At 37.0% G+C, this 26977-nt stretch overlaps 1 protein-coding gene across 4 annotated transcripts in view; it reads right to left on the reverse strand.

Moving 5' to 3' along the window:
• The window catches only part of CNKSR2 (connector enhancer of kinase suppressor of Ras 2), a 215933-nt gene that overhangs the window by 137636 nt on the left and 51320 nt on the right, over nucleotides 1-26977 (reverse strand). For all 4 annotated transcript variants that reach the window (XM_035542316.2, XM_035542315.2, XM_035542313.2 and 1 more), the window contains exon 4: nucleotides 15988-16075. In XM_035542316.2, coding sequence (XP_035398209.1) covers nucleotides 15988-16075 — 88 coding nt within the window. The remainder of the gene's footprint in view (nucleotides 1-15987; nucleotides 16076-26977) is intronic.

The following is a 26977-nucleotide window of genomic DNA, read 5'->3' on the forward strand; positions in this document are numbered from 1 at the left end:
GAAGGAAAACCTTGAGAAGAAGAAGAAAAGTGAAACGTTGGTTGTTTAGAGCACTCCATAGAATGGGAGGGAAGAGAAACACGGAATAAAAAACACACAGGAAACTTGAGTTGGACCATCTTATTACATGGAGCCTGGTGGAGACTGTATGCACATCGTCACCACCTTACCTGGAATGCGAAGAAGACTAACAGATGGGAAGCTGGGGACTGTGAAAGTTCTTCCTGACAGGCCAAAATCTCAGTTGATATAGAGAACTAGAAGTACAGGAATTAGTAAGGTAGAGAGCATGTGAAATGCCACCAACACTGGTGAAAGAGCCACTCTTTCCTAAGTTCACCAGATGCTGTGGTTGTATGGTAATTAGCACAAGTTCAGTTTGGAATGGATGTTTTATACCTACTAAATAACTCACTTGAAAAACGTGACTAAATTTTCACATTTTAGGTCCTTTCATTTTTTAATTGGTTTATTCTCTTTGAAAACAACTTTGTTATATGCAACTGTTTTTTAAAAAAATGAAATTTTAGATCATGAAATGCTTCTAGCATTACTTGGGCAAGAACAGCCACTGTGTTCTTAAGATTTATACAAAACAACCTATGCAGAAGCAGCAGGTTTATCAGGGAGTATTTTCCTAATAACAGCTGTTGGCATTCAGGAAACATTTGCAAGTATGTAGAGCCGGAAAGAAAATCTAACACGTTTAATTATATGCAGACATCAATGAAGTATTTGCAATCTTAGTAGCAAAACACACATTTCATTTTTATATGTGGGAAGGCATATAACATTTTCAATCTGGGTACATCTATGTTCTGCATGGTTTCTTATGAATCATTCTGCAAAAATGAAGGGATTTCAACATTTATGTTTAAAAAAATATGCTTCTAAGCAGACATAATTATTTCATTTGTAATGAAGAGCTTACTATAAGTCTAACATTCAGCTTACAGAGGACACTGAGAATTCTCACTGCTAAGGGATGGAGGATTCTGTTTTTTTAAATACTATAGAGGTTCATTATAGCCAGGAAAGAAATGAATAAGGAAGAAACACAGCTACATCGTTGAAATGAAACTCTTCTACACAATCATGAAGGAAGCTAAAGAAACATGTTTATTTCTGACAAACCCAGAGTATAATTAAAAACACATTTCTGAATCTACCAAAGACAGTAAAGCAAGTAGAAAACTTTACACTGCCTGTGTATTAGTACAGGTGACTTTACCCTCCAATTCTGTCCTCATCACACAACTACCTACAAATTCAGCGTCTGGAAAGAGGAATTGCTATATGAGCTCCTTACACACAGGAAAGGTTGATGCTGCTTTTTCTATTCAGGCAAGAGAAAAATAGTTTAGTAAATAGAAGACAGAAATTGGAAGAAAGCAAACAATGCTTAGGTTAAAAAAAATTAATCCAAAATATACTTTTTCCATACAGGAATGACATGCAACTATTCAAACCTCAACTGAGGGAGATGTGAAGGAGTGCAGAGATACATGCGAGCATAGCCTAGAGCAGCCCTGAAGTCTAGGACTCAAAGAAACCTACAAAAGGTCACCAAAGCCAATCCCTGCATTGTAGCAAGCTTGTAACTTCTCACAGCCATCCCTGGAGATAGGGGCTGAGATTGCTTTTGAATGATCCCAAGAGCAAAACCTACATGTCACTTTTCTTCAGAGTCAACAGTTTATTTCCCCTTAGATCTTTTAAGTCACTCCACTACTTTGAGGATAACTGAGCCCACCCTCTTCAGATATCCCTTATGTACAATGATAAACTGAATGCTTTTTACTGTGGACTTTCACCACTTACAATTACTGCTTTTACATACCCATTTAATTTCAAATAAAAGAGTTTAAAGCACTTGAGAACAACAAAGAGAGTCACTACTTATGCAATTAGGAACAAATTTTTGTTCTTAATAGCATACCATCTACAGCTGGAAAACATCTCTTCCTTCCATACCTAGACTACAAACATATCTTACTCCTGAAAAATCTTAAGTACCTGTTTACCCACAGTACCAAAACATTACAATTAAGGTAAGAAACAGATCATACACAAATCTAACTTCAACTTTTTTCTACTTCAGGAAACCAGGAACGCACAAAAAATCTGCAACCAAGCTTTCCTCCTACACAAGATAAAAATTCGCTATTCACCTAGTGAAAGAATACTATGATAACCCCTGAACTGAAACATGCATATATCGTTAAGAGGAGTTTTGCTTTTACCTGTTTATTGTCTGAACTTCACATGAATATTCACTAACAAATTAAAAAAATAAAAAGCCAGGGTATTTATCTCTATCTAACCAACCAACCAACACCTGATCTCAACCAACTTTAGGCTGTCTTCTCAATGTATATTGTTTCCTAAAATGTTAATAGAGCAGGTTGCTAATAAAGCAATAAATGCAGTTCTTTTCCTTGTACTCCAAACTCTGTGTTAATTTGTATTTCCTAAAGATGTAGTCAAATATTGGCCAATAGTAGTTTCAGACAAAAATGAGACAATACTGTCTGCAAAGAAAGAGAACTAAAAGGGCAATACAGTGGCACAACTTAACTACTAACATCAGCTTTCCTTGGTCACTACTTGCAGCTCTACCTCATGTATCAAAACAGGCAAAAGGTCCTTTTGGTCCTTTCCTTTGTAGAGGCAGATGGGACTAGGCTAAAATCTTAATAAAAAGTGAAGAATAAAGTCCAAAATTAGAAGAGAAAAAAAACGTAGTAGGAGAAGTTAAAAAGAGCAAGAAGAAACCTCAATAATCAAGGAGAGAGGTCTCTTTTACTTTCAGAAAAAAAAAGAAAAAAGTATAATTTTAAAATCTAATTGTAAGACTAGCAAGACTGATGTTACACTCCAACTGAAATGCACCATTTATATTGTGTTTCTTCCAGAAGTCACATTCATAAGCATAATTCTGTGTTGTTTCTATAAAAATTACAAGTTTTATCTGCAAATATCCTGTCATAATTCCCCTTAGTAAGAATTATTGAATACACTTAGAATTAGATCTACTGAATTCAACAGCACTGACTGGTGACGATGCTGCCAAAGTCACCCTGTTCTCCCACTTTGTTAGAACAATTCACCCCTGAAGTAACATATATAAAATACAAATATTTGTAGATTTTTGTTTTCAAAAGCAATGCTTATGCTGCTTTATTTTTCTGATTTCTTTTCTTCTCCTCTTGCTATTATTGCTGTATTTCTAAACCTCTATTTTAGTATGTCACAGAAGTGGGGAATTGGGTCAGCTAATTACACCAACACTTTTCTTTTGCTTTGGTTCTTTTCTTTCCACCCAAGTTGATTAAATCTCAACTCAAAATGTGAAATATTGAGGTCTACAAGGCATGCTAAATCAACCTAACACTCACAGATCCTATAGGGGAAAAAGAAAAAGATCATCCAGCTTTCCAGTACTATAACTATAGGATAATATTCAGCAGAAAACACATCTATTTTTGCATATATATAATGTGGATTACACGTCTGAGTCAGCAGCCTGTCAAAGTATCTATTGCAATTACCTGTCAAACACTTCTCAGGGCAATTGCAAAATACCATCCAGAAACCGCCATCATTCTTATTACTACTATTATTATTATTGGTTTGGCCACATTCTGGGCATCTACAGTACTGTATTCTTTTTGGAAGCCTCAAGTTCCTCTTAACCCCACGACTTAGTTTGAGAATAAAGATATGCTAGTTCAGAAAATATAATATACATACAAATATTCAAGCAATAAGAAAATGGAGAATTGCAGAAAATATGTTTGTTGATTCTCTCAGCAACAACTCAGCGATGGCTCAGCATTCCTAGTAATCTGTAGATGAGAGTGCTCAAGAGAAAGCAAGGACTTCTTTCACTGTGTTGTTGTTGTTTCACTGTATTTCATTGTTGTTCAGAAGAATGTCTTAGTTGTTCATGTATTTAGTCATCCTGATTTATTTTTTTTTCCTCCAAGGCAGAGAAAGTTCCTAGGTAGAATTGGTACATCAGCAGGTTACATTCTTGCCAAGGACAAAAACCAAATCTCCTGATTCTCAGGTAACATGTTAGCCCAAACACATCCTTTGTGAATTCATACCATAGTAGCGTCGATCAAAAGAAGCTGTGTGGTGCTACAGAGGTGGAGTCAACTGGAGAAACCTGTGAAAAACAAGGACTTCTCATGACAGCGTTCATTCTCCAGGGAGCTTTTGAGGTGCTTCTGGTGGAGTTTCTTCACTGTTTTTTCATGTGTTTTTCTCTGCAATCCAACTGAAACTACATGAATGCAATTTATGTGTGTGTGTGCGCGTGCATGTGCGTGCATTGCACTTTTTAACCAGTCTTTTGTTGATAAAATAGAGGCAAGATTAGGAACATAATCTTTAAAATGGTGGTGAAATCGCTTGGGAAACGCATCTTTCATGAGCAATTCTCCACATCTTCTATGTCTAGTTTTTCTATGTCTAGTTTTAAGAGGGCAACAGCTAGATTTTATGTACTGCTTAAAAACAGATGTCTGATAGAATTGCTGTCACCAGTATTTTGAAGTCACGCAAAATGTTCTAAAGTATGTAACTCCAGTTCTCTATTTGTAACAAAAATAATGAATTACATCATTGCTAAAAGAGGGTTCAGACTCCTATGCGTTGCCAAACCTCTGGTATAAAACCTTCCTTGAGCAGTGCAGCCATTGGCTGGAAGTAAGCCAAGCCATCCTTTAAATCCCTTTGCTTCTCAAATTGATTACAACTGTAACTGAATCCTTTAATACCAGTCTATGTCAAATGGATGGTCCGTCAGTCCTGCTACTTAGCAGCAATAAAAAATAATTAACTGGAGAATGGTCAGATCATAACTCCCAGGCTCTTCAGCCCCCCCCTCCCCCCAACACCTTCAAAAATAAGTTGTTCTGTCTTCAAGAAGCCCTCTTTAAGTCTGCTCAAGTGTCCCCAGCTCCAGAAAATTTATGTCATTGGCTCGAGGAAGGCTCATTTTGTTTGAATTATGCCCAGTTCGGCTATGGCAAGAGAGCCACACAAGAGTGAGGTTTTCTGGAATCTTCACTGGAGGTTCTCACAAAAGTTCTTAACAATGATGACAAAGTCTAAAGCTCTGCCAACACACGAAGACAAAAAAAGCTTCACAAGTTTCATAGTAGATTTATTTATCATTACCCTTCATCGCTTTTCTCAGGCTCAGACATTAGTACATAATTTTGAAATTGATGCAGGGATAAGGTAGATGTAATCAAGTTATCTTTTTGCTACTTAATGTAGAAAATGCATGGACAATATATCTAATACATCTGATTGTAGGATTAAGCAATGACAGCTTTGAAACAAACTTGATCAATATAGTACAGGCAAAACGTCGCTGTGTTGTGAGCAAGATGATTAGAAACTGAAGGATATTAGAGAACTCTTAATATGTGATTTACAGGTATGTCTGAGTAATTACAGTCATAAGAAAATACAAAATGGCAGATATACAGATCTATTCAAAACCTTTCCCTCCAAACCTCCATCCACATAAAAAACGAGAAACTAAAACTCTTAAATACCCCCAAGCCTACAGAAGCTGGCAAGCAGATAACATCCTCCTCTGCCAACAGGCAAAGAATTAGGAACATGACACAGTTAGAGCTTTCCTAGTGTGATGCTTTACCACATCTTTGATTTTAAGAGGTCTAGCAGGGATTTGGATGAGGATTTGGATGAAAAAGATGTGGACTTTGGGACACTGGCAATTATAAATGTCTGGAATAAAAACAGGGCTGCAGGGTAAGGGGAGATACCTTTCCCTTGTCGCACTACCTAAATGTAATAGAAAGCTCTTAAGCTATGCAAGAACCCCGCATTTGCATAGGTTGTCCTTGGCTGCTGCCATACAAAATTAATTTTTAAAGTTACACAGCCATTGTTAAAAACCTATATTTTATTTATAAGTGGACTTCCCAGCATATGTGCTTTCTTTGAGTTTCTTCCCACTGAGTTGCTCCGAAGAAGTCTCCCATTGTGGCTGTTCCTCCTCCAGACCGCCACAGTCCCTGGGAGCTCTATCCTCTGCTCTCCCCTCTTCTGCAACCTCTTCCTTATTGCTCAGCAGCCTCCTGAAATCATGCTGCTTTAATTATCATCTCTGTGCAGATGAGTCACAGATCTCTCATCCCTTCTGTTCGCATTCACAGTTTAGAGTCTCCTCCTGGGTATTTGCCACCAGCCCTAACACAGTATGCTGAAAAGCTGAAATCACGTTTCTTCCCAAACCCTCCCCACTTCCCCCTTCTTTCCCTATCTCTGTCAACAACTCCACCACCTTATGTCCCACAAGCTCACAACCTGGGTGCCATTTCCAACTACTCTTCACTTCCCACACAAATCCTGTCGTTTTTCTTCCCACTGCCGTTCAGAAATATTTTTCTTTTCCACTTATGCTGCAATTATTCAGTTCCTGCAGTTTCTTGATTCTGGGTCTATAGCATCCTCACTCTGTTATTATTACCTGTCCCTCCACCACTTTTAAGCCAGAGCTCATCTGTATCTGCAGCAACCCACTCTGTCCTCCCCCATCGGAAACATACGTAAGAAACGACGGAGATGGGAGAAAACAGAATGGTGAACACACGCCATTTAAGATACTAAGGGAAGAGAAAAATATCCCTATTGTAAAAAATATAATGCAAGCTATTAAATGCTACACAAAAAGACATTTCCTATGCAACCTACACAAATCTGTCTAAAAACCTAGAGCCTTTCCATGATCATTTAATGAAACTGCAATTTTTTATTTTATTTTTTATTTTATTTTACTTTTTAAGTTCACAACCCTTGAGTACAAACTAACAGCAATTATCCAGCTTACTGAGTACAAAGAATTGCCTTAATATTATTTAAACAATTTGCGTGGAGTGGCACCTATCACCATAGTAACAGAATGCTTCATGTAAAAATTTAACATAACTTACATGAATCACCCACAGATCAAGCAACTACTGGGAAAAATTGCTCTCTGGATCAATAGAGATGCAATGTGGGCACTAAGTTCTTTTCTTCTTTCTGAAGTCATTTTCCATTTCCAATTACTTCTACCCTCCTTTGTGTGAAAGACATTGTTTTGCTTTCCTTTGGGATCTGGTCACATATTAGTTCTTAATTTGCATTAAGAAGTCACACTTCTTCCAATACACTCTTTCTAAATGAGCTGGTGCACTATTTCGTTAGAAACCCCAGCAAGTATTTCAGCATTGGCTAAAACCACATCAATACTTGCTCAGATATCTTGCTAGATTCCAAGTGCCTACACAATCTAAACTGAATTTCAATACTTCAGATGATTTTTCTATGCAGAGACATTCTCAGCAGGTAAAAAAAATCCACTGAAACTATCAACAGATGAGAGGCTGGAAATGAAGCAAAAATGTTCCATTCAAAGGAAAAAAAAAGTACACCTTTTTCCACACTTCTAACCCAGAAAAAATAGTGACAGGCATTCAAAATCTTTTATTACTGACATGCAAAATGTAGTTTGTAGTGCAAGGTGTTGTGCAGTTCTTAAGTTTCCAAAGTCACTTCCAATATCATTTAGAGGTAAGTAACCTCTTGTTTTTTTTTACCTTCTGTTTTTCCTTCAGCATTGTCATTAAAAAGAAATCCTGTTTATCAAACACAATTGCAGCAAAATACTTTGTGATGTATATAGTGGCTAGGTGGTTATTCTGCCAACAGAGGATATAACTGAAGTTGAGAAAAAAATAATGATATTTAGGAAGAGAGCATTTCAGGCTCAGCTATGACTCAAAACATTTCATATTGGATCATCTGAAATTCTTCATGTGTTTTTAATGGATTTAAGCAAACAAACACAAATGTATCTCCCATTACCTTCCTGAAATAAAGCTTGACCCTACACTTTCTCATGATCAAAGCTTCCACTAGCTACCTAGCAACACACAATTTCTGTAATTCACCACACTGAAGTGAAATCCTGCTTCACTGCACCTGATTACACTGACTACACTGTCTCTGGAAAGGAAATCTGAGTTTCTTATGTAAAAGAAATGCAGAGTCTCACTTTTCAGTTCTACTGATAATGATTAATATAACCTTAACCCATCATCATTAATGATTAAATTAAGCATTTATAAAGAATTACAGAAGTATGGCATATCCACTGTCTGTCTCTAGTCAAATGGAAATCATGATGCCCCTGAACAAGCACTGACACAGTGCCCACATAAACCAGTCTAAGAATACGTTTTATTTAAAGGAAATGTATGAAACACCAGAACACATTTTTCCCCTCTGCCTACACTTGGTCTCAGTTTCCATGGACTTTCTGCTACTTCCTCTAAGTATTTTCCATTCAGTGTGTGAATGAACCTAAGCTGTCCCTTACACTCTTTCACCATCACCTTGACCCACTCAGGTTCCATTTCTTAGAAAAATCCAACAGCTGCATTGGTTTACCAGTATATGTTGAATCAAAAAGCGTACTCTTTTTTCTGTTAAAATTATTCTGCTTGTATTTCATTTTTCCCCATTGTGAGAGGCTGTCAATCATTAATCTGGAAGAAAAACATCTGAACAAAAAAAAATCAAAACAAAACACACAAAAACTCCAACAACAACAAAATAACACCGGCCCATTTTTGCTTTCTGGTAACTTCTTATGTATTCAGCAATCTATTTTTTTTTTTTTTAATCCTCCTCCAACTATGATGAAAAGAAATTACTTTCTCCAAGAATGGAAAAAAAAAAAAAGGCAACAAATTCACAGGACTTTTCAGGCTGGGTTTTTAAAACATGGAGTGACTTCATAAGCTACTTTAAAAATGTCACGTCATGCACTACTCAAGTTTATGTAAAAAATTACTCTTTACAGCATATATCTCAATAGCAATTAATGAGGCATCAAATTATTCCTGGTAGCAGTTCATATACCTCTAGACTGTTATTAATGTTTTATCCTTTGAGGTACTCCATGCCTAATCCCATTCCAAAAATTACCCCAAAAATTAAATCAAAAGACAACAATATCTCTAAAAGTAAGACACTTCAAGGAAAAAAAAATGGTGCAGGAAAATAACAGAAAAGCTACCGTAATCAGAAAAGGGCATCCATGCACATTAAGCAGTTTTCACATTACATTGCTACATATGAAATTTTCAATAAAAGTGTACTATGGAGAAATAAGCTACTCTACTCTGAAAAAGAGGAAAACATTGCTAAAGAGCATAAATTGATTTGATAACTGCTTTTGATAATTTGATAATTGCTTTGATAACTTCTAGTAAAGAAAAAACAGTTTCTTATTTCTAACAATAACATCTAGTTTACATTATACGTTATACTTTCACGTAAAAAAGGGGGGGGGTACAGGGAGAATTACTAGTAGTAGACTAATAAAGAGACTAATAAATGCTGCAAGCACAGGTATTTGATAAAGATGGGGTAGAAGAAAGAACTTCAAAATTTTAAATTAAAAAATATACAATTTGATGCATAAATTTGTTTCTACCAAACACCTCTTGGTCTGAAAATCCCAACAATCCAGAATTGCAAAGCAGCTTTAATGAGGAATCAGTCAAACATTCATGCCACTAAACTACTGAAGACCATTTATTAGGTAAAGATACCTGAGGTAATTAGCTACTTAGTATGACCTTAAATTTGAAGTTTTAAAGCTATATTTAGCAAGTCCTTAAAGCCCTTATGAACTAGGACTTTTTTTTTTTAAAGTCAGAAATTGTAATAGAAAATAGAAGAGTGATACTTTGTAACAATATTACTACTAGTAATTATATTAATTATTCTTCACAATTCACATATTTAGTATTGTGCTAAAAAAATTAATAGAATAATTTCTCTATGATTCAGGGAGGTGAGGGCCTAAAAGTAAATTCCCTTTTTAACCTTTAGACACAAAAATAAGCCTGCACTTTCTCAGCAAGGCTTAGTATTTGAAGCATTAAACGTGTAAGTTACAGCCATTTGATCATAAAAGATGTAATGCCAAAGATAAATACTTCATTACTCAAGAAATTATTTATGATCATTTTCATTACCTTTCATCTGAAAAATAACAATGGCTAGAAGCCCAACGAGGATTACCCCCTAGCACAGGAAGCGACTCCACTGGGGCAAGGAGTACATGCACACTTACATTTTAGGATCGCAGACACCTTTAGACATTGAATAAGCTCCAAATCATTTGGCTGAGTCAGTGAACAGGGCGCTTTTGTCTGTGCTCTATATTAGGGTTTTTAGCTCAAAGTCCTAGGGGCCTATAGGTACAGACAAGTTTTTGTGGATGGCTGTTTTGATCTTTCCTAGCTATTGGTCACCCTGGCCACCACTTTCCAAACTGCATCACTCAAATTCTCACTCCATGTCATCTGAAATCTGAGTTTACCATAAAATATTGTTGTGGGACCGATGAAGTCAGAAGCATATCCTGGGACAATCCTGAACAATCCAGCTCCCTGTCTGCCAAGTAATGAAATCACCATCCTGATGGATAAGGGAGGGAGCAGTGGATATTGTCTTCCTGAACATTAGTAAGCTCTTTGACATTGTCCCTCAAAAGATCCTCATAGAAAAGCTGTTGAAACGTAGGCTGGATGAGCAGACAGTGAGGTGGATCAAAAACTGCCTGAATGATCAGGTCCAGAGTGTAGTGGTCAGTGGCACAAAGTCTTGTTGGAGATCAGAAACAAGCAGAGCACTCCAGGGGTCAACAGTGATTCCAGCCCTCTATAATATCTTCATTAATAATCCAGATGACTAGGTAGAATGTACCCTCCATTAAATTTGTGGATGGCACAAAGCTGGGAGGAGTGGCTGAGAGAGCCACACAGCCAACCAGATGGACCTGGACAGGCTGGAGAGGTGGGCTGACAAGAATCTCATGAAGTTCAACAAGAAGTGCAGAGACCAGCACCTAGGGAGGAACAACCTCAGACACCAGTACATGCTGGGAGGGGAGCAACCGGCAGGAAAGCAGCCCTGCAGAAAAGGACCTGAAGGTCTATAAATACCTGAAGGGAGAGTACAAGAGGACAGAGCCAGGCTCTTTTCAGAAAAAAAAAAAAAAGAGTATTTAGGCAGAGAAGTAACTGCAGTGAAGCTTTTGAAAATGAGTGTTTATAGGCCTACAGCTACGCTTGCACTGGAGCATCTTGCTAAGTAAATCCCACAAAACATGAAAGCTGGGAGACAAACACCAATAGTCTTAAAACTAAATAAACACAGCAAATCATTGTGAAAGGTGAAAAAGGAAAGTGAAAACACTCATGACCGCTACTGTACAGCAATAATAGGAAATATGGTGTTTGGAAGTAATATTTTCTTTAAATGTCTGATAACTTACAAAACAAAGTTAGACTTCTCAGATATTCCCAAAATTTTCAGAATTTTAATCCCAAAGAAGAAAGCTTTTTTTTTTTCTAGGTGAAATCCCAATGAGCTCCTGAGGAATAAGGGCATTAAAAATGACAATAAAAGCTGCCTACAGATTGCTTAAAACAAATAAATAAATCTGCTTCTTACAGTTAGCTTTGTAGCTACTGCTACTTTCTTAAAAGACTGGAAAGGAACACATTCCAGAATCCTCTGAAGATGGACTCCCCGCTTAACCGTCAATAGCAATCTGACTTACATGGAAGACAAGACAAGTGGTCACTCATGTCCTTCCTTACGTGTATTAGTGACTGGGACAACTCTGATGACAAATCTAAATTCGTGAATGAACCAAAATGAAAAAAATAAAGCACAACCTAAAACCTCAAAAAAAAAAAAAGCTCACACCTCACCTGTATAATCTTATCCCTTTAATACCTACCTTTTACTATCAAGAAAAAAACAGGCCCTTTTTACTTGTTGCAGTATAAGCTGAGTACAGCACACCCTTCAGTTCCTACGGGAATGCTCTGAACAAACAGCTAGGCATAGGGAAGAAAGGGGGAGAGTGCAAAGGAATGGCAGAAAATACCACGATAGTCTCATGGACTTTTTTTTTTTTTCCAGTGTTCTGCTGCAACGAAAAGAGTTGGTTATAAAAATAAAACAAGAATGTAAGCTCTGAATTAAATAAGCCATCAGCAAGAAGGATGGTATTAAGGTTGAAAACCTGAAGGAAGTGCCTATGAAACAATATCCTACAGTCCTAAGGGGTGGGGGGGCAGGAGGGGGTTAAACCTGAAACCAAAATAAAACAGATGCATAGAAGCATATGATTAGTGTGACTGCAAAACAGGTTATGATAATAACTTGCAGCGCTCTGAGGGATCTGTTTCCAAAGGCAAATATCCATCACGCACTGGCCTGTTAGTTGGGTCCTGGGCAACGTGCATTGCACAGAGAAAATGAAACTGTTAGACCCAAGTATGTGCCATTTTGCATTTTATTCCAAAGTCGGTCTCTAAGCAGGTATTATAAATCCAACTTCTCTAATTATTTAAAGGTTAAAGCATAGACACTCAATAGATTTTCTTAGACTTTATACTTAGAAGAGAGAACAGTATTTCTGCCTTTTTTTCCTTCATTATCCATTTAGTGCTGATGGGAGGGGACACAACAAATCACCTTAATCCAATGGAGAAACATTAACATTACAATTAGCCTCAAAGCATGCAAAATAATACAAGCAAGTCAGCTTAATTTTTAGCTTTCTTCCCATCTCTTGAATAAAGAATCATTTTTGGTTAAAAACTTCTGAATATTGGCTGTGCGTAAACAACATAAAAATCAGTTTTGAAACTTCTCATTACTCAGCTACTGAAGTGAATACTAGAGTTCTATTTTTATATTGTATGACTGTCTTGAAAAAAAAGTCAAAAGTATAAGAAAATGTACTATGTTTTTTTCTAAATACACCATTAGGCTTTACATAATATGTTAACTAGTGTTAAAAAAATTGCAATGTTGCCATTTGCAGGTCTTTCGTAAACTCAAAAAAGATATAAACTACATTACTATAGGATAGTGAAGTACTATGAGATACTTCACATACAAAATAAAAATGGGTTCTAAGCAAAAAACACTTGATAAGGTGATACTGAAACATTCAATTTACAGACTTTAGAAAGCACAATGGGGATTTTCAGTGCGTTCAGTGATCATATAAAAGAAAAGCCCAGTGAAGACATTTTGAAATGCTATGCTGGAATGCATTTCTTTTAAGCAGAGATCAATCCACATGTGTTTGGGACTAGTAATGGAATTTTTCATTATCATTCTTCTGACTACAGCCCAGTTCAGTTCCAGAGTGTGCTTACATTGAGGCACATAAATGCTCCTTCTGACTTCAAAGTATGGATTCATATGCTGAACTGCTTCCAGGTTGGGAAATCATGTCAGTTTTGGCAAAGATATGGCTTTTTTTAAAAAAAAAAAAAAAAAAAAAAAAGTATTAAATAGTAATGTTTGGTCTATTTCATTTCACACTGAAAAATCTATAAAATAGTTGAGCTAAGACCATAGCAAATTAGTAGTACCATGAATAAGGATGAATCCAGAAGAAAGTGATCTGATGTCAATCTACTTCCTGGGAAATACTGCAGTAGTTGATATTTTACCCACTTTTTTGTTAATAATGGACAGAAGAAAATGGATCAGGTGCCTCTTCCCCCTGACTTAGAAAGTTAGACAGCAGCTCACAGCTACATCAATGAAAAATGAGCTGCTTGGTCAAGGAGAAGGGAGGTCCTGTGTGCTTCCTTTTCCTGAGGTACCAACCCCTTTTCATAGCTGAACAAGGGCACAACACACCATGGGACAACAGATTAAGACACAGTTGCACAAAAGCCTGCCGTAAAACCACAGGCCTGTGCTCTTCTTCCACAGCCACTACAGCTGACACCTCTGTGCCGTCTGAGGCAGAGTGAAGGCAAGAAGTCTGGCACGGAGTGCAGGATGGCCAAAGCATGGGACTGGCAGGACACCCCTTGGCCCTCAGGCCTAGGTGGTAAAAATGCACCCTTGCTGTGTAGCCCTTGGGGAGGGAACAGCCCATGCTCCATTTCCACACCAAAATAAAAACAATAATAATGAAAAAGAAAAATAATGAACAGGAGTAAGATTTTTTTTTTTAAGTGAGAAACTTTCGTTTCCAATGCTTGAACACACAAAACTAGCAATACTGCTCTTCTCTAACTCGGGAAGAAGGCAAACCCAATTAATCTTTGGTATTGTATGCATTTATGAAAGCATCAGAGAAAAATGCATTTCTTTTACAAAAGGGAGAGCATCATCAAACAAAGTCATGCCAAGGGGCCATAGGAAAAATGTAGCATTGCTCAATTCAGTCAAGATGGACTGGTACTTCTGAAATCTACAAAAAAAATCCCCCTAGCACTCCTACCTTGCCTACTCTCTTCCCTTTAATCTGTTCCACCTTCTGATTTGTGAATACTCCCTCAAAATTCTCCGCGTTGGCAGCAACATGTTCCCTCTGTGTTTGCTGAACCACCAGGAGAGACAACCTCTCTGAAGCCTCTTCCCTCTGCATGATGGGTACTGCTACACCGCACATACCTCCTCTTCCCCTAAAGCACTGCCTGCCTCAGCACCAGACTGCAGCCCAAAGCGAGCAGGCACGCACACTGAGGAGGGCCAGCATCTCACAACAGATGGCTGTGACCTGGCCCTGCAGCAGCCAGCACAGAAATTAGCCTGACCTTTTTCTAGAGGAAAGGAATATAAAGCCAACAGGTTGCTGCACAACTTCAGCTGAAGTCGAAGGATTTGGTGCCAATAAACATTTCTGATTCTGCTGAAAATGGAAGACCAAAAAAATGGTCAAGTGATGATATATGAGGGTGCTATGTCCCTTCACAGTTATCAGTGGTAGACAGATGAGTAGTAACCTCAGAAAGGCTTGCATCAGGGTACAGGATGATGCTCAACAGAATAGAACTATGTTAACTTCCTAGGTTATTTCTACTATATGGTGAATGGTCTAGAGAAAAAGTCTTATGAGGATTCGTTGAGAGAGCTGAGGTTATCTAGCCTAGAGAAAAGGAGGCTTGGAGTGATCGCACTCTACAACTACCTCAAAGGAGGTTGTAGTGGGGTCAGGGGTCAGTCTCTTCTGCCAAGCAACAAGCGATAGGACAAGAACTCGAGTTGTGCCAGAGCAGGTCTAGGTTGGATTAGGAAAAATTCCTTCACTGAAAGGGTTGTGAGGCATTGGAACAGGCTGCCCAGGGAAGCAGTTGAGTCACCATTCCTAAAGGTATTAAAACAAAATGTAGATGTTGTGCTTAGGGGCATGGTTTAGTGGTAGGCTTGGCAGTGCTAGCTCAATGGTTGGTCCTGATGATCTTAGAGGTATTTTCTGACCTAAATGATTCTATGTTATCAACATCAGTTTGAACTTGCAGCAAAAGACTTTTCACTTTCCAACAGACAAGGATAGGGACAGATCTAAACCACTTTAGAGAGAAGAAACAAAACAGCGAGAAAGGTTCTCTAAATTGCACTCCAAAATGAAGCCCATTAAGCAAGTGCTTCTCAGTGTTTACTTCTGAATTTCTTGAAGGTAGGACACACCAAAACATATACAAAGTATTCTAGCCTCATGGGGACATGTCATCTTTACTGCTGTTTAGAACATATGACAAAGCTCCAATACATACACACCTTTTGAACCAGAGAGTTAATTCAAAAACAAATTATATGAAATTAGATACACAAATTATCAAGTAGATTTCACAAATTTATAGTGATGTTATTCAACTAGAGAAACCAAGATGGATTCCTCTACTGAGATATTCAGAAACACATGCACAGCACAGACCAACTACTATTATAAAACTAGGAAGCAGAATTTTTATAAAGCCTTTATTAAGCACTACTGTTCCCTTATTTTTGTCAAACAATGATATAGACGAAGAGTAACGCAAAACAGTGTGAACAAGGTAATGGCCACTTACTACTAGGAAAAAATAAATTGCTAAGTAGATTGTCTCATACCTGTTGTACTATTGTTGTTAGTTCCAGACAGAGCTGTATGACATTATTTCTTGTTACTGAATAATCTGTCACAGCAGCAAAAGGTGATCTAAAAAAGAGAAAAAAAGAAAAAAGGGTTCAACAGCACTGGCATATATCCACTTGCTTCATTGGTTCACAATGCACTTAATACGCATAGGGATTTTTTTAATGTTTTTCTTCTCTAGTGATATTAAAAGCACAGAGAGTACCTAAAATCTACTATTAAAATTGTAAAACATAGGGTATGTATCCACGGCAAATGTTCAACTCTCTCTCTTTTGCATGTTTTTTAAGTTCTTCTTTAAGCAGTTCCATTTATTAAAGTATTATTTCTCACAGCCTTCCAGTTTATTTAGGGACTACTTTTACTCTCCCAGAAAAAATAATAAAATACAACCTTGCCTTCTGCAGTTGTTTGAGAACATCCTTACAAATGTAGCCCTTCCACCTGTGTTATGTATGGTGCCCAGATGTGAGCCACATCAGAAGAGCATTTGCATGATTCACTGGAATTCCTGGGACTTGATCTAATATCTGGTAAAATTATTGGAGAGACTTAGAAGAAGTAAAAACTTTATCCAATGGGAAGAATGGCGTTTAGAACCAGGGATGGATCAATATTCAGAAACAGATGCAAAGGGTTAACTGGAGGCACAACCTAACATCTCCCCACATTGTGCTACAGTCAGAAGTAATTAGTGGGAAGAAAAGTGTAATCCCAGCACTTAAAGTCACCTACATACATCCCACACCTTAAAACCTGTCAGAATGCTTTAAATGCTTGGCTACCTAGAAGCTTGCTTGTTTTCTAGAGGCACTGCTAAAACATATTTGGTTAGTGAGGATGGCAGTCATCTGATTTCTGTTTTACAAGTCTGTCAAACTATAAATTCAACTTGGTCTATTTTCTATATTCATGAAGCAGCCAAACACTTGGCATATTTTCTCCAGGATCAGCAAAGATTTTTTGTTCATCAGTGTTGCAAGTGAGGTTTTTATGGACATTATTAGCATCACAAAGATGCCATTTCTCCCTAATATACCTGCTTCAAACATTTACACCAAAAAAAAGTTGGCAAATCACTGCAAGGGTTACAACATCTAAAAAAACCTAACAACATATCATGCAATGTGCTAAGATCTAAACAGTTTTAAGAGTAGTGGATTTAAATTAAGCTGGGTCGCTCGTTCCTCCCCCAACTGCCATCAGATCTTGGAGCATATATATTTGTATATATCCATAAGAGTTTTTGCAGTTGATATTGTACCTTTCTCATCTAAGCCTAAAGACAAGTTGTCAGTACAAAGAACTCTGCTATACGCATGTCCAAATTATAACAACAAACATAGTTTTACTGAGTCTTAATTGGTTTCTAAAATTCTTTTCTGCATGCAGAATTAGTGAAATTTCAGTCTAGGCAGATTTGGAACCATCTATAAATATGCTCATGTGGACTTCTCTGCCTCCTTCTTCTAATGCCCTCTTTCTTCTCCAGGATTCTCAATCCAGTCCTGATGGTGCACAAGATGACATGAATTGTGAGGTGCATACTCAAGTCTATCAGCTTCAATTTGATGTAATACATCATACAATGAAAACATTTTTCTGCCTGTGTTTTCCAGGGAATTATAAAATAAAACCACAGAAATTGGAAGCCAGGCAGAGTTTAAGAAACGTAGAAACAAGTAGACAGTGAGGACTTAGTAGATAACACGTGGATAAGTTCCAAAGGAGCCTGACAAAAGCTATAATCGGAAATCAAAGTTCAAGTTTTATGCTGTGTACAGCAACTGCACAATGTATAAAAACTACAGTAGACCTACCTGCAGACATATGCATACAGTATTACTGAAGTTCAGGGGACGTGTGAGCATATTAAAGGATAAAAGTCAGCTGAACTACCTGGTTATTAACAGTTATTGTGTTTAAAAAAATAGTACATTAGCCACAATGTACAAAAATATTATTACTCTTTTTAAAATTATGACTGTTGAGGTTCTGAAATCTACCTGAAACTTTTATTTAAAAAGATCATGTTCATTTATGAACTAATTTTTATTAAAAATGAAGGAAATCAAGCCAGCAAATGGTATTCTTCTACTTTAAGTATGGATATTAATACAATTTGATCCTCAAACTACACAACTGGAATCTATTTGACATTTCAAAGCCTCCAGCATTTCTCTAAACAAAATCGCATGGTAGGCTTTGGCTTCTAATACTGCATGATCTTCTCTCATACTTTCACAATTTATTTTGGTTTCACGGTTCATGAGGAAAATAATGACATTTTTACCATCATTGCTCTTAGTGAAGAACGTTAGAAATGCCCCAAATAAACTTTGTTTACATTAAGAACAGGCAAAGGGACTGAGACATTACTCTTTTACTGTTTACACAGTGAAGATTTACTGAAAACAGCACAGGAAGCAGGCAGCACGGGTGGCAGCAAGAGGGAGAAGACTCCTAAAAATCAATAAGGAATATCTGATATTTTGAGAAGTGCTTCATTACTTGGAAGGATAAGAAAACGTTTCCTGCAGAAAATGTAAAGGGTGCTTGAGCTACCTCCTTTGTAGCTTATAAACTGATTCCCTCACATCACAGTTTCTGCCAGTGCCTCTGTGAGGGTACTGTTACAAATTGGATCACTAAAAATGAAATTCTCTTTCCTCCTCCTCCTCCCCAGTTCAGCCCACTTCACTGGAGGCAATCTCTACACACATGGACTACTGCAATGTGCAGCTGGGGAAGCAGCGAGGACAAAAGCATCCCTATATATTTACTGCCAAAGGAAGCACATTTTGGTATTACATCCTGAGCCTCAATTTCAACAGTGAACGTACAGCAACACTTGGTATAACAACATGCCAGCAGTTTCAATATAAATATCAATAGAAACATCATTATAGGATCATTAATCAGATTTCATAATAGACACTGTGAAACAATCGACAAAAAATCTTCTTCATTAACATATTCGCTGATTGCGAAATGTATAATTTTAATACAGAACAGAATTATTGACTGAAAACAGATGAAAAAAATGAGACGCAAATAAACCCTACATGCATCTTTTCAACTGGCTACTGCAACACCTTTCTTGTCAAGTCACCAAAAACATACCAAGTAACAGGAAGAATAGTTTAATTAGACCACTTCTCTCTACTTTTTAAAAGATATTTCCTTGGCTTGCCTAAATCATTTCTATCATATTCCAGTTTCTATTATTTTCTTTCAGAGCTGAATCTTTGTCAGCCCCTTGGAACTTCAAATCTCATATTCATCCTCTGATTCCAAAGAAGCAAGGTTTCTGTGAAATTTTGACACATGCGCTGCCTAATTCAGCACTCTTTAAAGAACTAAAAACTACTTTGGGCTAAGGCCATATGTTGTCCCACTTCCTGCTATGACACAGACCTCCACATTCCATGGTCTCACCTCTCAGTCAGTTCCAAGATCTTTTCCACATATATTTCCATATTCTTGGAACCTCTTTTACTCAGTTCCTCTTGCAACTCATTATTTCTTCCTTCAAAACCTCCCAGTGATTCTTTTCCTTTGCAACACCCACATGAAACACCCTTAGAACTCCACAGCGCACCTACGTGACCACATACCCTTTCCACTCATTTCCTCTTCCAGACCTCTGCTGATTTCTCCTTTCCACTCTTTCTCTACCCCTTCTAGCTGGGCATCTTAAGTGAAGGAGATTTATGCAATCATGCCAGTGCTTGTGCAAACTTATGCATGTTGTGTTTTTTCTTTTTTTTCCCTTGTTTTCACCTTTTTTCTGCCTTCTTTCCAACATTTGAACCCATTTGCAAACTGTTTTCACAAGTGGGTGGGTAAAAAGTTTCAAGAATAATTAAATGCATGTATGTTTTGTGATCACGTATGCAGCTGGAGACTAGGAAGCCTCTTAATTTTTCCACTGTGTGAACCTGCATCTTATTAGACACCACATATTCCAGTGAGATGAAGAGCTTCTAAATATTTCATTCAAAGGAGGAAATAAAATAAAATAAAATAAAAAACAACCACCTTACAACTGGTCTTAACTTTTTATTTTTTTTAACATTGCAGTCAATCAACTTCAAAACCCTGGTTTATAGACTGGTTTCTGGAAAATAAGGTTTTCCTAAAGCCAGACAACATGGAGCTACTGTTTCCTTTCATACTTTGAAACTGGTGTTTTGAGATAAATATTAAAGTCTGAAACATGACTATATTTATGTGTGTGTAATGTGTCTGTAACACACATACGTATGGATGTATGTACACACTCTTTTAGGAATCGAGACCTAATTAAAAATCATCAGCAGTATCAGCATCTCTTGGAATGAAGAAAAAAAAATCAATCAGCTAACATTAATTCATACAGCCTCTCTGAAGGATTGTTAGAAAAGTAGCTACATCAGTACAGTAGAACTACTTCCTTCACATATAACTGTTCTTCTATTAAGAAATAGTATTATTCAACAGCTATTCTTGCTCACAATTACTTACTGCGTGTGAAGGAAAATCTTTCCTAAACAATTAAAAGATGTACATTGTGAAGGAGATGCATACATTTGGTATTTTTAGGTTATCAGTGTTTTCAGACTCATATAGTTTAGGCTCATTTGTCTTCATTTTACATTTGATATGGGAGAAATGATACTAAAATATAGAAATAGATATTTCATTTGAAAAGAGTTATGATTTGGCCTGATGGACTGTTAGTAAAAGCATTGCCCAAAAACAAAAGTTAATCATATTTCACCACTGCTTGTAGTACTGAGATATTTTATAACAATAGACAAAGTGAGGGTTTTAAAACCAATATTATCCTTACTTTAGCATCCCAAAAAGGGAAAACATTCTCAGGGCAGTTTGTCTAAACACACCAGTCCAAAATCTTTTAGAGAGATAGGTAAACAAATCAGTAATAACCCAGTCTTCAAAAGTAACACATTAAGCTCAAATAAAAATCTGAATATCCAATATTATTGCATATGTATTTGTGCTAGAATCCATATAAGATTCATAATTCTGAGGCTTTCATGAAGCAAACCTTTTACTTGTATGTAAAAAGTATGGACTACTCTAATGAAACTGTTTTATGTAGAAACAGGGATGAATGCAGTAAAATTTGCACTGAATAAAGGGATTCTTTAAATGAGCGCTCAGTTAAACATTTACAAATGTTCCAGTAGCACAATATTGTTAAGTACCATAGCATTCTTCGGCAACATTTACTGACAGGTTTGGCATACCACTGAAACAAGCATAAAGGGAAATATATAAAAGAAACAAGATTCACAGGTTTATGAGTGAAGAACAGAAAGTGCTTTGTGTGGTGAATCACTGAACTCTTTTTTTTTTTTTCTTCTTTTCGTGTCGTTCCACCACCCCCCCCCCCCTTTTTGTTTTCCCTCACCATCCTGCAGACCTAACAAACAGACCTACCCTGTCAGAACAAGCAATAACCAAGCACAGCTAACATGACTGTATTAAATCCTCTATAAAGGAGACTTCAAACTAGTAATATTTTTTGTAAGTAAGAAGTTATGGGCTTGCAAACATTCAGGCATAATTCTCCCAATGAATGCTCCACTTTACTTCAAACTACAAAATAGTCACACAATAAACGTCACCAAGGCTCATTCACTGGAAACAATGTGACAAAGAAATCCAGCTGGCCACATTTTACCTACAGTGTAAGAAAATGCATGCATTGTGTATGTCACCATGGTGAAGAGAGGGAGATCCATATTTGAGTGGAAAATGCATTCTGCTACCACAGTATGTTCATACAAAGCACATTTAAAAAATGTGCTGAATCTGAACACCTGAATTGTTCATATGTAAACAAGAGTGTTTACATCACTGCAGGCTGCACTTCTTTGTGCACAACAGACCATCATTTAACAAGTTCACAGAGCCCACAGGAAGGCTTGGGGTCCTGTTGTGCTGTCCAGACTGAAGCATCCAAACATCCTTAACTTTAGGCATAGATCTGAGCCTTAATAGGATTGAAGTATACATGCACGTGCTTTGCTGAATATTAGCATATTTAAGACCATGCCAAAATGACTTGCTTACCTGGGGTTCAAAGTGAAAGGACTACACCCCACCATTCTGTGACTGGCCTGAAAAGCAAATCTAAACCTGCCAGAAAGGCCTTTTAATCTGAAATTTTAAATTCTGTTACTACTGTCAGCAATTTGACCCACAGCTTTTAGAAGACCAACAATTTCTATTTACAGTAGAGCTTGTTGTTCATCTTGTGCCATTTTGTTCATGTATCAGACTACAGATAAGAACGGTAAATTAATCAAACTGGGACACATTTGTCAGCCTGCTAATTTTTCTCTGGCCACAGCTCTGAAAGCCTGGAATACAAAAGCTATCTCCACAAGACCTCTTTGTCCCTACTACTTAGACCTCAGTCTAATCCATGCGGCAGTTTTTTATTTCAAAAATGGGGATAAGGAACTGCAGTGAAACACAAGGGATACAAGAGTATTGCTGTGAAAGACATATTGAATTGTTGCCCACACAGATAACTGAGTCAAAGAGTATACTAAGAAAATCCAGTGTTCCCTGACAAATCCTAATTCATGACCATTAAAATCTATGACATGGTAACAGACACAAGATGTTGTGGTAGTTATAACAACTTCCCACAAGATATTTTGTTAAATTCTTAAATGAAAAATAAACTACGATGATATCTTGAATGTGTCTTTAATGAAGACTCAAAGTTTTAAGAACAACCAGCTCTTCTCCAATCCTAGTCTCTAATTCCACATTTGCAAATATTAGCTATATCTGTATAAACTGTAAAGAGCCAAAAACACTCTTCTTGATGCACAAGATATATAGTATGAGGAGTCTTTGCTTCCGAGAACACAACACAGATATTGAATAGCAGGCATGTGCAGGAAGCCCAGAAGCACAACTAGGAACTATTTCTCGTTCAGAGCATCCAGAGCATTTGTTTCCAAAGAAGACAAAAGCATGGTGGACATGAATGAAGAGAGCATAACAAACCAAGAGCAACATGGAAGAAGGCACCAGTAGCAGCAAGAAATACATTAAGCTCTGTGCTGGCAGAGCAATGAGACGAGAAAGCTTATGCAGCTGCCACCAAACGTGACTCCAGGCGATGTTCCCTCAGGATCCTTCAACTTCCCTGATGAGCTTTATAGTCCTTCCTAGTTCAGACTAAATTAATGAGTCCTACCTGTTAAATCTAGCTGTCTCATGGGAAAAAAGTGTATGATGTACAGCAGGATCTGAAGGGGAAAAATTGAGTGCTTAAAGGATGTGTGAAAGGCACTTTTGCTCCCAAGGTTGCCTTCATTTTGCAGCAGCCTCTGACTCATTAGAGAGTCAATAAACACCACTCAAGGTTGTCACTTGAGGAGAGACCAGATTCTGAGGAAAATACAGCTTTCAGTCCATCTATCAGATGGCTTGGTAAGTTCTGCACTTTTTCTAAGAAAAAGTGTTTGATGAATCTGAATGCCCTTCACTAACAGGACTCACCACAAATTCAGTAGTACAATCAACAGGTCGTAGCAAATTAGTAGAAAAGAAATGAGATGCAAGTACAGTACAAGAGCTGTGTCTTACCAAGAACGAAATTTATTTATAAGTTGTGTTTAACACTCCCAACTCAGAAGAGATCAGATGAATTTTCTGGGATCCCTATGATTTAATGGCTTTTCAGTTCATATTTGCTTCTGGGCAAAAACTATGATTTTTTCACTGATGTCACTGAAGACGTATGTAACATGGTGAAATACTAACATGATTTTGTTAACTATGAAAAAAGTACTTTGATTCTCAACGTTGCGTGAGCTCATAGTGTTTTCAGTTCAAGAAAGCCATGGGTGAATGATACATAATGCAGAAATCTCAGAGAGGCAGAGAACACCAACACACTCACAAACAAAGCAACGCTTCTACAAAATAGTTTTCATAGGACTGTAAATACCTAAGAATAAAACCTACAGAAATAAATATATCTAATTTCCATTTAAGTGTGCAGCTATTACTGGACACACTACTGTACCGAAAAATATACCTTTTATGAGGTTGGAGATAGCTTTATGCCATACAATTGCAATGTATTCATGCTGCAAACTCACGGTAATGGACTTACAACAGTAAACATATTTTAATCATACATTAAAAATTCTCTCTGGTATACCTTAAGGTAATGTTTTGCTTCAGGGACATACAACTTTTACCTCAAATTTTATTTTTAGATAACCTGCATGCATTTTTCAATTGCGTATTTTCTTTTTTTTTTTCTAATGGTTTTCTTTAACTATCTGTTATTTTTCTTTCAACTACAGTTTGTTTTGAATTGTCAGCATACCAGTTTTCCTAGATCTTTGACTATTTTATATTTTTGAACACAGCAATTAAAAAAAAAAAAAGAGAAGGAGATCTGTACTCATTATACTTTCGATGCTTGATTTCCAGACTGTAACATACTTTGTGATTAGGAGTACAAGACAGTTTTCCTTGTTTGACAACAATGCTGCTTAACAGTATTTGTCTCCCTCCTGCATTTATAACAAATAATGAATTTGCAAAAAGTGAGTTGCCCGAACTTTAACGGTAAGGCTATGTGTGTTTTCACTATCACTCAGAGGATACATTGAGAAATAAATTCAGAAGAACTGTTGTACATAATCACAAGCAAAGGAGCACACTGCACAAAAAGCAATGAGGTTTCCTCTTCAGGATGGAGTGTATCAGCCCTGTAAAAAACAGAAGAACTTCCAGAAACCCAGCACATCAGTGAAGAAGAAAGATTCAAAACGATGGCATCAATTACTACTCCAAAATATACAAGTTTCAAGAATTACAGGAATAAAGACTGAAAGTAATAACTACAATCTAAGTGGAAGTCCAGAACACCTGGATGACTGTATATATTATTTTCTAATTCCTGAGAAGCATCACTTCTCAGTGGAGAAATTTAGATGCCAAGTTGATGTGAACATCAAATGAGTAGTTTGTTGCTACAGTGTAAAGCATGTCTTTCTATCAGATTAAGAGCTAAATTATATGTCAAGTGGAAATGCACCGTGCTTTCACAAAAGATTCAGGTTTTGAAGAAAGTTTGCCACCAAAATGGCTTGCAAAAAGTTGAAGATTAGGGAAAGGCCATTAAATAAAACACTGTTAAGATGAAACATTTTTGGAAGATTTTGTGGGTTGAAAAAGTAACAGGAAGTTAAAATTAGTCTAAAAGTTTAAGGACATAATCTATTTGGGTGATGACAGTTTCTTTGCAGGACTTAATTACTGGGGAGCTATTTTACGCTCCTAAAAATCTTCAGTCAACCTCCTTTGAAAACAGCTAGAATTTTCTGCTAAAATTTCCAGTTCCTTAATGACTTTCAAACCCCAGCAATAAAAGCTATCCTAATTTTCAATAAAAACCTCAGTCTCTGGCATACATCTGGAAGTAGGACTGCTCCAGGCAGAGACCTGGAACAAAGAGCGTCCTTGGACGAGCCCTGCACAATGCCACTACAAGAGCCACAATGACAGTCACTCAGCAAATCACAACTCTTACACTCCATTTGATAATTATGCCTGGCCTGATGAGGTCTTTGCAGACAGTAAGCATACTATGGAAATATTGTAAAGAGAACTTTCTAGAGCAGCAACTGAAGCCCAAGTCCTGTGGAGACATCACCATTCTCTATACATTAAAAAAAAAGCGCACATCATTGCATTTCTAGGCAAGCTGGAGCTGCTGCTAGCTGTTTTTTTCCCAGCATGACTTGTAAGGCAACATAGGGGCAGCCTATATTCCTCCTAATGGTTTTTTTCTCCCCTCTCTCACACCCCAGAGATGGAACTGGTATTAGTAACCAACCAAAAGAATTAAGATTTGGGGCCCAGATTTAACAGTAACAGCTGTGCAGAATAAAACTAAATCCATGTTCCTGACTTTAAATATTTAATATTTAAAATCTTTCTATCTCCCTCTAGTGGCCCCAATAGCTGCTTAGAATAAATATAATAAGCATAATCCTATTGCATTCCAGATGTTCCAACTTCCTGAGAAAAATACATTCGTTGGCCTGCTTTCACCCCACTTTGGGGGTTTCACAAAGAAGGAAGAACAAACCTAATCAAAAAAAATCCACACCCTCATAAATCAGAAAAGTCTTAAAACATTAAAGAAAACATTTGCCAGAACTACATTTTTAGCTACGCAGATCTTCAAAAGTGCTTTACCAGAAATCTGAATGAAATTAACATATCGCTTCAAGGAAGCCTTATTTGGATGCTAAAGACAACATTGCTAAAAGAGAGCTCCCACCCTGGCTGCCCTCATTTTTAATTTCTTGGAACTCCTGCACTTGATCAGCTAACACTTCAGATAAATGTAAAAGTCATTTTGCATTTTACTTGAGAGTAGAACTGACATACACATTTTTTAAAGTTATTTTAAAAAAGTCTTCCCTGACCAACACTTTAACCTACTAACAGAATTCTCTCTGATAAACACAGTATAACTGTCTTTGTAAGCATAATTTTACTAAGAGGTAATTCTCCACAGACTTCTGAGCTACAAACAAGTTTTACAGATTGTTTTTTAATACTAGAAGTACATAATTTTGGCCCAGTTTGCAGTAATAGACTGCATCGGTGTTCTGATACAAGCACTTCAAACTTATTTATTTAAAGATTTTACTATTCAGTTAATTGGGGGGAAAAAAGTGTGAAAGGTTTGCAGTTCTCCACTACGACTCAATACTGCAGGAAAATAAAAGTGTCAGTAGACAGACAACACCATTTTAATACATCTCTGTAAGAACATATGCCAGTAGTGTTACACATATATATATATTTCAAAGATGTATTATTGTATATTTCCTAGTACCAATGATTACTTTCTTTCTAAAGTTCCACCACTAAATTCATATTAAGATGCCAAAACCATAG

The sequence above is a fragment of the Cygnus atratus genome, chromosome 1, assembly GCF_013377495.2.
Source record: "Cygnus atratus isolate AKBS03 ecotype Queensland, Australia chromosome 1, CAtr_DNAZoo_HiC_assembly, whole genome shotgun sequence".
Taxonomy (NCBI): Eukaryota; Metazoa; Chordata; class Aves; order Anseriformes; family Anatidae; genus Cygnus; species Cygnus atratus.